The sequence below is a fragment of the Oryctolagus cuniculus genome, chromosome 3 (genome assembly GCF_051225735.1).
Source record: "Oryctolagus cuniculus isolate XC-2025 breed Fujian yellow rabbit chromosome 3, ASM5122573v1, whole genome shotgun sequence".
Taxonomy (NCBI): Eukaryota; Metazoa; Chordata; class Mammalia; order Lagomorpha; family Leporidae; genus Oryctolagus; species Oryctolagus cuniculus.
Window position 1 is genome coordinate 98,989,363 of NC_142869.1, and position 12,744 is coordinate 99,002,106.

The 12,744-nt window shown below is 37.2% G+C and overlaps 1 protein-coding gene across 3 annotated transcripts in view; it reads right to left on the bottom strand.

The window, feature by feature from the left end:
• The window catches only part of ARHGAP15 (Rho GTPase activating protein 15), a 659,666-nt gene that overhangs the window by 324,396 nt on the left and 322,526 nt on the right, over nucleotides 1-12,744 (bottom strand). For all 3 annotated transcript variants that reach the window (XM_017342824.4, XM_089329237.1, XM_089329238.1), the window contains one exon: nucleotides 12,516-12,645. In XM_017342824.4, coding sequence (XP_017198313.2) covers nucleotides 12,516-12,645 — 130 coding nt within the window. The remainder of the gene's footprint in view (nucleotides 1-12,515; nucleotides 12,646-12,744) is intronic.

The window sequence follows — 12,744 nt, forward strand, 5'->3', positions numbered from 1 at the left end:
AAAAGGCTGCACGGGGGATGATATATTCACAGGAGTCTCAAATGGAACAGGAAGGGTAAACAGAAATTCAGATGGACTTTGCATATCGGTATATCCAGGGAATTAGTGGATTATTTCCAGGGAATTTCTTGCAGCTTTGGTTCTTGTCTGTTAGTTTAGGTGAGGGCAGTTTACTCTTTTTGAAAAATCTGCCATTGTTATTGTTGTTTTCTGGCTAGAATTGTTGACTTTTTGAAATAGGAAGTCCAGAATTCATGACTTAGATGTTGCACAGGCAAAAAGTTACACAGGAAATATAAGTCTGGTTCTGTCTCAATTTGTCTTTTAATCACAGGTTGAAATACATACCATAATAGATATTCTCCATCCCAAATCATGCATGTTCACATCAAAGCCAATATGATAATTATGTGTTGGATTATTTTACACAAAGGCAGACTAGACAAATTTTTTATAAAAGTAGGTTTTTTTAAAAAAAAGATTTATTTTTTATTTAATGCTAGAGAAATATTTCATCTACTGGTTTACTCTCCAGATGGCCACAAGGGATAGGGTTGGGCCAGGCTGAAGCCAAGTACCAGGAGCTTTTTCTGGGTCTCCCACATGGGTGACAGGGACCCAAACACTTGGGCCATCTTCTGCTGCTATCTCAGGCAATTAGCAGGGAGCTGGATTAGAAGTGGAGAACATAGGATTCAAACCAGTGTCTATATGGGATGCTGGCATCACAAGCAGTAGGTTCCACCAGCTACACCACAAGGCCAGCTCCCATAAGCAGGTCTTTTCAAAATCCCAAGGCCAGTCTTGATTTAGGATTTTTAAAAACCTATTTGGAGGACCGGCACTGCAGCTCACTAGGCTAACCTTCCACCTGTGGCGCCGGCACCCCAGGTTCTAGTCCTGGTCAGGGCACCGGATTCTGTCCCAGTTGCTCCTCTTCCAGTCCAGCTCTCTGCTGTGGCCCTGGAGGGCAGTGGAGGATAGCCCAAGTGCTTGGGCCCGGCACCCACATGGGAGACCAGGAGGAAGCACTTGGCTCCTGGCTTCAGATTAGCGCAGTTTGCTGGCTGCAACGCGCCAGCCATAGCTGCCACTTGGGGGGTGAACCAATGGAAAAAGGAAGACCTTTCTCTCTCTCTCTCTCTCTCTCTCTCTCACTGTCTAACTCTGCCTGTCCAAAAAAAAAAAAAAAAAAAAGATAAAAACTTTTTTGGATAAAATTTTTTTCTCATATCCTAACGTGCTTCTCAGAGTTGAATGTGCATATGACTCATCCATTAAAATGCACATTCAGTTCTCTAGGTTAGGGGGAGACCTTGGTGTCCTTATTTTCTAACAATCTCCCAGGACATATTGTTGATGGTGGTCCATAGACCACACTTAGAGTAGCAAGACTCCAGTAGTTTCCTTAATCTTAATGAGACAAAGAATGCAAGGTCTGCTGATCTCCTTGGCATTCTGATGTTTCCTCCAAACCACAGAAGCAATGGGTATCTGAGAACTGCCAAGAATCCTTCCAATATCTGTCAAGAAAATCTATCAATATCACCTCAGAAATTTCTGCTACCTTTTCCCTTTTCGCATTGCAGCATACACTCCTTAGTCCATTGTAATTGTCTCCTAGTTTATCTACTCACATCTGATCAGTAATTTTTTACGCTACATATATTTTGCCATTTCCCACATTTCCCCCTGAATTATTACTCTAAACATCAGATCTGTTAATGTTTCCTGCCTACTTAAAAATTTTTCACTAGGCTCCCTTGACTAGGAGTACAGAAGTTCCTTAGCATTCCACCAAAGACCTTTGCCAACCCTCACTGTTCATTTCCAACCTGATTTCTAGTTGTTGCCCCAAGGTTTTATGTATTCCCAGTTCACTAATCTATTGCTGTTCTACAAACACTTTGGACTGCCAGGCTCGCTCTTTCCTGTCCTAATACGTATCCATTTCTTTGCCATTCTTTTCTCCATCTGTAACATTCCCACAGTTCTCCTGCAGCGCTACACTCCAAGAACATTGCATTCCTCTTTACTGGCTGCCTTCCCTCTCCTGGCTCCCTTCTCCTAGTCTCTACCTGTGTGTTCAGGGATCACTTCTAAATATGTTAATGTGCTCTCAAATCTTTGTCTCAAGGACTGCTAAACTAAAACACCACCAAAAGTTCAGGGTCTCACAATTCAGCCTTTCTGAAACTTTAACCTTCATGCATAAACTCTAGAATCTAAAGTTCTTTAGTGTTCTCCTGTCATTCGCTTAGTCATTTGTGTCCTCACTGACTCAGACATTTAGTATTGAACTTCATCATGCCTCAGTCAGTTTTAGTTAATGGGGGTTGGAAGGGGGTGATCCTCAGAAGGTCATAGTTTATATTTTACATACATTCATAGTCTATTGGACCAGGGTGAACCAGGTTTAAGCAACTGACTGAAGTCCTGGTCAGCTAGGACTACCTTTCCCAGGTATAATGATCTTTGATAGAATGTACACAGTGGACATCCAGGCATGCTGGCAGCCTGTCAATGGACTATTTTTTGATGAGAGGAAATGATTAAAATCTTCAGGTTCACTTTTTAGAAGGGGTTCTATGTCCATGTGGTTTGATAATTTTAATTCAGTCAACAAAAGCTATCTCCTTATCACCTTTTGGTTTATTATATTGGTGTGGTTCTAATATATATATAACATATTATATACATATAATTTATAGGCCTATCACATAGATATCTATATTATGTAGATATATAAAATATTAAGATTAAACAAAATATTTGGTTATAACTGACATTGCATCAAAATTTTACCATTATATTATTTTGCTATTTTATAAAAGAATGGGAAATGCAGATGAAACTGAGGTTTACTCTCTAGAGATTGCCATTAATATCAGGTTGACCCACAAGAATGGCAAAACAAAGCATTTATTCCACCATGACACTCAGAACCTTTAAGAAAGCTAAAGGTAAAAGCATATATGATGTTCTGAAGTGGTCACAAAGATATCAACAAATTAACCCTTTGGTAAATTATCCATTTGTTTATATTCCATATTTTATTAATTCTATAGCTAATGTGTAGTCTTGCCATGTTTCTAAAGACAGAAACTGGTGGATATGTAACAGATAAGTAAAAGTTATAACTATTTAACATGAGTTCTTGCATATGGAAATCATTCTATCTAATATTTAATCTATAAATATCTTTAATATCTTTTAGATCCAGTAGATGTATTATCTTTATATGTAATACATGTATTCTTTCAAAATCATATATATGTATTTATATTATTTTATTATATATAGAAATATCCATTACATTTATCTGGAACTTGAATTTAGGAAACTTAAGAAACCTGTCCAAAGCATATAGCTGTATATCCCAACAGTAAGAATTGTTCTTAAATTTTCTGACTCTCAGACTCAAATTATTTATACAACCACGTACAACTTCTTGATGAGGGTACTGAGGGCCAAAACTTGCATAACTTTTTTGTTAAACTGGATAAGTAAAATGACCTTAGAGAAAATTATTCCTAGGGCAGGCAGTTGGTGCAGCATTTAAGTCTTTGCTTGGGACACGCATATCCCATATTGGAGTGTCTGATTGGTCCTGGTAACTGTGCTTCAGATGCACCTTCCTGACATTGTGCACCTGGGGAGGCAGCACATGATATATCAAGTGCTGCCATTCACTTGGAAGACCTGGATTGAGTTCTGGACTCCTGGCTTCAGCTGGCCTTCTCTAGCTCTCTGGGCATTTGCAGAGTAAACCAGTGGATGGAAGCTCTGTCTGTGTGTCTCCCTATATCTCTGCCTCTCAAATGAAATAAAAATACATAAAATTTAAAACAAGAAAATTATTCTCAAAGTCTTCGAATCAAAATTACTATTATTCTTTCTGTATATTACAAAATCTTTTTCTTTAAGTACCTCCAATAGAACCTTGAAAATTCCAAGTCAAAGTCCATTGAAGAACCTCAAAAATAAATATGAACCAAATAATTCTTTCATATAAAATAGGGTGCTATAATGGATGACAGAAATATTGGGAGATATGGCTGAAAATATCTGAAAGGATGTTAGATTAGTCAAAAGAAGACTTGGGCTTAAAGATAAAAGTCATATAGTGATGTATACAAAGAATTATAAATACTATTTTCCTGGAACATAAACTGTGTGTCACAGAGTTGTGGGAAAGCACTGGGAAAGAGAGCACAGGCCATGAAAAGCTTTCAATAGAAGATTGTGGATTTGTGCCTTCCAATGCAGTCAGTTCATTATACATTGTTCTTAACCTTGGACTTCAGTTTTGGAGGATGCCATATCTGAAGGCAAGGTCTCAGTCCTCTATGTATATACTTCAAAATGTTTTCGGAAAAATGAAATAAAAACATAATAGATATTTTCCATCAACTTTTTGGAGACCCCTATTTTTGATTTGGTCATGGCATCTTCTATTTTGCGACTCTTTTTAACATTTATTTTATTTATTTGTAAGGCAGAATTACACAGAAAGAGGGAGAGCTAGCTAGCTAGCTAGAGATGTTCTATCTGCTGGTTCACTTCACACATGGCTACCAGAGCCAGGGTTAAGCCAGGCTGAACCCAGGAGCCAGGAACCGCATTTAGGTCTCCCATGTGTGTGACAGTGGCCCAAGTACTTGAGTCATCTTACGCTGCTTTCCTGAACACATAATCACGGAGCAGGATCAGAAGTGAAGCAGCTAGGACTTAAATCAGTGCCCAAATGGGATGCTGGTATCTCAGGTGGCAGCTTAACCCACTGCACCAAAATGGGGCATATTTATTTACATTAAGGAAATTGAATGGTATGAATACTTGGTTTAATGTATTATTAAATAATCAAAAAAGATGAATTGATAAACTGAATTACTTTTCGCAAGTCATCATAAGCCATTTGTTGAAGGAAGCTAAGACTCTTAATGTCACAGATCACAGAGGAATAAATTTGGTTGGAAATGTACTAATTTGAAATACATCACATACTTTTTGGTGAAAGGAATACCTGCTTTTACTCACATGAGTGTGGACTGTACTATGACTAATAAGAAATAAACATGTTTCAAGAAAATCTCAAAAATTTTATATGTTTATGATTAAACATTCCCCTTAATATAGGCTCATTTGGGGCAGCCAAATAAATGTTCTAAAAAACAAATTGCTTTCTTTCAGGTTTTCAAAGAAAAGTAGTATAACTCTGATGCCTCAGAAACAAAAAAGAGTAAACAAAATAAATCTGTATAGAAAGAGGTGATCATTTATGTTCAAAACGATTTTTTCTACACTTTAATTTGCTGTAATCATGTCATAAGTAAATGTTTATCAGAGGCACTTCAAACTGTACATGACAAGAATGAATGAATATTTTAAGTATCTGATTTTATAAGAAAATATGAATATATACCCCTTCTAACATCATGGAATAAATGGAGGAGGAGGTTTCAGAGGAGATCAAAGAGCATTGTTTCATTTGTTTACAATCACAATATTGTATTAATGCCAAGGAAATAGTGTTCAAGAATTAGAGGATAGAGCCCTCTGGATCTGACCTATTATTGAAAGAAAGATGCCACCTGACCCAATTAAATCAGAAATTGATTAAATGTAGTTCATCTTAGGGGAATATGGTCACGATGTTACTGCCAGGGTCAGAATGAAGATGGGGTGATCTAGTGCCTGAGTGCTGACAGGGTTACATAGAGTTTCAGAGTCACTGATGCTACAAGATACATGACAATGGAGACCCACAGGTCAGAGGGCAAGATCAATTCCTTAGTTGGGAAAAAGAGATTTATCAGAACATTTCTTTGCTCAGCTCATAACTAGGTCTTCTTATCAAATGATTCATTGAGAACTGAATGTTCTGGAGAGATCTGCAATCTATGAGTCCCAGGAAAGTTGAGATTGCTGCTAACTATATCAGGAGCACATGTCAGAACAGTGGTTGGGGTCACACAGGGCCACAGTGCAGCTCTGGGACCTTCATGAATTTGCTGTTTTGAGACATTAATTTGGATACCTGAGAACCAATGAGTGTCTGATCTTTACAATTTTTCTCTCATGAGGTTTAAATCCTCCTGCTTAAAAACATAAATTTTCATCAATAATTTTCCACTGTTTTTAACTACTGAAATATCTTGAAATAAAGAAATTCCTTGATATGTGGAAGAAAGAATTTACATTCAATTATTCCTTAAATATTGTCTGTATATAACATATAAACAAAGTAAAATGAAATGATTTATTTTTACATCTTAATTCAATAGTTTAATTTTTTCATGTGGACATTGAATTAAACTGGTGACAGATTGGTAATATTTTGGACAAAAAAATCAGACTGTTTGACCATCTTACCCAAATCAGCAATCTCTGTTCCCCTGACAACAGGGTAATCCATAATGTTCAATATAATCGTTATGACTTTGTTTTTGTTTCCAGGTAAGAACTGTTGTGCTTCCAAAAAACGAGATATTCTTTATATGTACAATTTAATATTGCTTTCATTTTCTTGGCAGATGGCTTATTCATCTTATTATTTTCATGCATTGGCAGGATTAGGTTCTTTTATACAGATTCTTAACAAGAAGAAACTTTATAATCTGTATTGATATGAGTCTCCAGAACAGGTCTCACAGTATGTGTTTTAAACAATTACTAATTACATGTTTGTCCAAGAAACTGGTATGGCTTTTCCATTTTGGACAACAATAAACATCTTACAAGTTCTCTTAATCACACAGTTGCCAGCAAGGTCACAATGGTCACAAGAAAAATATGTATTCGTTTACTGTGGAAAAGGAGAAAAACAATGAGCTATCAAAGTTTTCTTAAGGAGTCCTTATTGAAACACATATTCAGAAAATTTATTTTTAAAAACTTTAGTTTCAGTTGGAAAATAGTATAGTCCTTTATTGAATCATGCACGTAGGCACTGTCTAATTTTGTATGTATTTACTCCTGTCTTCATCGGCAAATGTTCAAACATACTGAAAAGATGACACAATAGCGTTGCAATCACTTTTACGTGCACCACCTAGATTCCTCAAATGTTAACCTGTGGGACAATGCCAAACAGTGTGTGTCATTACACACATTTCTTATGAGGAACAGCTACCTTGCTGAGAAACCGCACCCCCCACCCCCTTCTATCCTTCTCTCTAACTAAGTCTTCTAGTTTAAAGTCTCCCACTCCTTCCCAGCCACCACTGGGGTTTTCAAGGTTCAGGAGGCTCTTAGTCGAAGTCCTTCTGAGACTCCTAATTGCTTTGGTAAAGTTGGTGTGGGAGTGAGGGTGGATGAAATGGGGATTCAGATAGAAAGCAATGCTACTGGTGGGTCTTAGCTCTTGGGGTCAGAGGAGTAGCAAATTCAGTAACAGCTGTTCCCTATAAACAGCATTCTAAATGGTCAGAGAAGGTTCAAGTGTGGTTCTGAGGCCCAGTACATGGTTTCCTTGTGAAAACGTGTTAAGGTCTAAACAATCAATTAAACTGGATTTGGAGAATATAATCTACTTACAGTTGTGACTGGCCAGTATAATAATTATTTACATTAGTACAAAAAGCTACTGCCTTATCTATCAAATTTGTATTCACTGGTCATGATCAAGATTATTTTGCAGAGACTTTGCTTTGATCAAGGATAGCATTAAATGTCTACAGCACTGTTATCTTCTACATTATGTAAGTATATCAATTCAAGTTTTCCATTTCTATCATTTTCCCTGTAACTACACCACACACATCATTTAGAGTATATGAAATACATATCTAAATACTTCTAGGATTTCACTCAAAACATGTTTTTTTAAAAAAGATTATTTATTTGAGAGGCAGAGTTACAGAGAGAGGGTTCCTCCATCTGCTGGTTCATTCTGCAAATGGCTGCAATGGCTGGAGCCAGGAGCCTCCTCCAGGTCTCCCACGTGGGTACAGGCACCCAAGCACTTGGTCCATCTTCCACCGCCTCCCCAAGCCATTAGCAGAGAGCTGGATTGGAAGAGGAGCAATCAGGACATGAACTAGCGCCCATATGGATGCTGGTGCTGCAGAGGCTCAACCGACTATGCTGCAGTGCCAGACCCTGCACATTTTTTTTTTTTTGATAACATAATCACAACACAGCTAAAGGGAAATCTATTGTGTTTTAACTTCATTGTTCGAACTCACGTTTGTTTGGGGGTGCACTTATTTACAAATACTCAAAGTGTCAATTTTATACACAAATTATCCAAGTTCTCCAAACTCATGGAGTTAAAAGACCAGTTGATGTTAGGCATGAGATTTACAAATACTGAAACATTATTCAATAAAAAATACTTTTTCAAAACTTGAAAATACAAATGAGTGAAGACAAGAATTTCAGATGTGTACTTGTACTATTTGTTAACAAAACTAAGAAATATATGCATGGGTGAATAAACTAGAGCTTTGTGTAAAAGAATAATGAATGGCTAGATGTAGAAGCCTATCCATCAACTAGAACTTCTTAATGACATGCTCTTCCTGGCACAGAGGAATCAAGAGCATCTCTTGGCTCCTTTGTACTCTCCTGGTACGCTGCTCCACAGAATGCCCTGGCTGCCATTTTCACCTGGGGAAGCGCCAGGGGAAAGACCAGCTGCTGCTTATATTTAGATTTTTGCAGCTATGACTCCCTTATCCAATTCTGGCTCCCTTCCCCTACTCTCTATACAATAAGGGAGTAAGATGTTAAGTAGCAACTCCCTTCTCCAGTCTTCCATCAGACATCACCCTTGGCTCATGGTCTATTCTGGTGCCATCTGCATGGGGACAAAGATCATCATAAGAGCTCCTATCATTGAGTGCCTGCTGTGTGCTAGGTATTCGCATCTCTAAATTCAAATTCTCACACAAACCTGTAATTATGCTATTGGACCCATTTTTACAGATCTTTAAAGTAAAGCTCAGAGAAAAACTTCTCCAAGCTTATCTGATGCAAGGTTTATATTTGAGCCTTTCCTCTTTTGTATTTTATATTCGAGTGCTTCCTCTTTCTACTGTCAGTGGCCGATTCTTATTCCTGCAGAAATATGTTAGCATCTTCTTTGATTGACTCTCGACTTTCCTTGCAGAGCTCCCCAGAGAGCTGCCCTCACACTCTCATCCCAGGCTGGTGTCCTGAATTTCCCACAGTGACTTGGCCCTTACATTAAATTTTCTGGCTTCTTCTCTGTTAGACTCAACTGATATCTTAAAATATCTGATTAGTACTTAATAGTGTTGGCAGGTTAGAATCATATTTTAAAATGGAAAGTATATTTAAACACAACTTTCTGAATCTTACTCATTGAAAGAACATATTTTTCCCATGTTACCCAGACAAACTGGACAAGGAAATGACCACCTGTTAGCTGCTAATGATGTTCACATGCCTTTTAAAAAAGTAATTCTGGCTTTATCTGCATACAATCTTGGCGACAAAACTCGTGGGAACATCAAGGGCACAGGAAGCCAAAGGCAGCAAACTGACGATAAAGTTTGTGCTCAGACTATTAATAAGGAAGAGGATACTGTGAATCTCTGATTCCACATAATTATTTAATCTCCAGAGGGTGAGATAAAACTGAATGCATGTTTTAAGAAACCTAAGTTTGGGTGTTCAAATCCAGGAGTGAGATCAGAGAGGAGTTTCACACAGGGTATTTCCTAACTGAAAAAAAATATTTTAAAAGGCATAAAATATAAAATACGCCAATAACTATTTCAAACACATAGTCCAATTTGATATTGTGTGGGAGGGTCAATCATTATGTGTTTCAAATTAAACTGAATACATACATACTGAATGTACTTGATTCAAAGGAATACATGGGTATTAACTGTGCTATGTTACAAAAATATATACCAGTCCTAAAAAAGGCTCACAACTATGCATATCCATCAAGGTACAGAAAAGAACCCTTTTCTAAAATTAGGGTTGCAGGAAAGATTAAATTATTACTTTGAATAGTGAAAGTTCAAATAGAACATTAGATTTTAATTATTTTTACTAATAATTTTTTGGGTTCCAATTTAAATTTACTGATTACTATGAATCTTATTTTTGGTTTTTATGTTTTAAATCTACAGATTTTGCTTTCAATGTAATAGTCTAATCGAGTCCAAAGTTGATATGAATGATTTACCTTTATTTTTTTCATTATGGTATAATGGTTAAAACCAGTCTCTAAAATCAGATTACATGGATTTGAAAGATGTCTCTACAAATTGTATTTGTGTAAGTTACTTTAATTCTCGGTGCTTCAGTTTTCTTACTTGTAAGAGAAGGCTAATGATAGTACTAACCTCACAGGATTGGTGAGAGGATTAAACGAATCTAAATGAATCCATATAAACTAAGTGTTTAGAACAATCCTTGGTATATGGTATGTACTCAGTAATTTACATTATTATTTTTCAAATATTTCATTAACTTTAAAAATATTATTTGAAAGACATAAGGAGACAGATAGGCAGAGGGAGAGTTCTTTTATCCACTGGTTCAATCCCCCAAATGCCAGCAATAACTGAGGTTGAGCCAAGCAGAGTCAGGAACCTGGAACTCAATCTTACTCTCCCACAAGTGGCAAGGATTCGGATCTTTGAGCCATCACCTGCTAATTCTCAGGATGCACATCAGCAGGAAGCTGGAACTGAAGTGGAACTGGGACTCAAACGCGGACACTTCCAAAGGGGATGCAGTCGTCCCAATTAGTGACTTCACTTTTGAGTCAAATGACCTTTTCATAGTTATTGTTAATTTTTAACTTTCAACTAAAAAGTGGATATGAGGACATTATACCTAATATTGTACCTCTCACTTTAAAATTAGGTACACATTCAGTAAGTAGAATAAATCATATGTCTCTTCCCTTATCTTTAATCAGGACTGAATTATTAAAAGTAAAGCAGTATCTTCTCTAATAAAAAATAAATTCTAAAGAGAAGTAGTTGGTATGCCATCTGTAGGATGCTTTTTTCCAATTGTATTCTCCAACTTTTAAAGTGATTATTTCTCGGCCGGCGCCGCGGCTCAATAGGCTAATCCTATGCCTGCGGTGTCGGCACCCCGGGTTCTAGTCCCGGTTGGGGCACTGGTTCTGCCCTGGTTGCTCTTCTTCCAGTCCAGCTCTCTGCTGTGGCCCCGGAGGGCAGTGGAGGATGGCCCAAGTGCTTGGGCCCTGCACCCACATGGGAGACCAGGAGGAAGCACCTGGCTCCTGGCCTTGGATCGGGTCAGCGCACTGGCTGTAGCAGCCATTTGGGGGGTGAAACAACGGAAAAAGGAAGACCTTTCTCTCTGTCTCTCTCTCTCTAACTCTGCCTGTCAAAAAATAAATAAATAAGTAAAGTGATTATTTCTTAATACATAATCCACTGGCCTCAATGTTTCTCACACACATTCTCCAGGACTTTATTTTCTCCATAGCATCAGACTTTAGAAGCACATGTCAGGTCCTCCTCCCAAGGGCAATTAAGATTACTGCCTCTAGTCATGGCGTCACCCATCTTTTTATGTCTATTACAAATGTTTATATAAAATCATTACATATATAACTCATAACCAAATTCTAATTATGAAAGCTTAATTATGAAAGCACATATATTCATCTAGCATAAATACTTATTTACAAGTACATGCATGTATATTTTATTAGTAGCCTTTCTTCACTTCCTGTGTTGTCCTGAAATTTAAAAAGCTAGGATATAACTATACTAATCTTTGGTTGAACAAAAGGTGATTCAGAAGACTAGGGATAGATAGAAGATCCAAGAAAGTTACTATAATTTTAAGCCATTGGCAAATTTATTTTTTATCTGATTTAAAAGATGTTTACATATTGTTTCAGGAGGTTGAGATTCAAATCAAATCTGTAAGATACATGTGATATGTTTTAAAAACTTGCTTTTATTAAGGGAGAAGCAGATTGGGAAAAGGTTAAAAATGATAGTCAAAATCACTTTGTAAGTGGTGATCTTGGTTCTTTTTCTCTATATTCAGTTCTTTTGGAGAATTAAAACTGAGGTGATCTTGTTTTCTATCACCCCAGAACATGCAGTTCTAATTCCTTCTGGTTATAAGTGTGGATAGCTGAATGTCTTGTTAGTTTAAGTTGGCCAACTGTAGTGGTCATTCATATCTTCTACTGTACGAAATCAAATAGCATTCCAAAGTTTGGAGGTGCTTGACATTTCTCACTCTCAAAATCAATCACCGGTCTCAACATCATGGCTTTTACTCAGAGATTCAGAGGTTTGCTGTTAGCAGAGACTATGACCTTGGAACAATTCTTTTCTCAAAAGGCATTAACAACAATGATTTGAGCAAAGTGCCCAGACTGCCCTCCAGTGCAAGAATCCCTGGCCAGGAAATGGCTACAAATCTCCCATGAGTTGTAAGAGTTTGGCTTAAATCTCATTTCAATGCATTTATATTTCATAAGCACTGCATTTAGAAAAAGTTAAAATGAGCAAGCCTAAGAAAATACTCACTTAAGGATTTTCTGTGCTCTGGTTTCTGTTCTTTTATGTCACAATCGTGGTGACTTAGCAATTCAGTACTGCAGGATCTCTGAATTTTGAATAATTCCAGGTTTCTTGACGGAGAACTTGGATTCTTTGGCTGGAAACAACAAACAATTAGACTGAATAATTTTAATAGAAAGAGAAAATTCACCAAGTAGTTGTGTGGTGTATCTTGATGTTAGATGTAAGGGGAGGT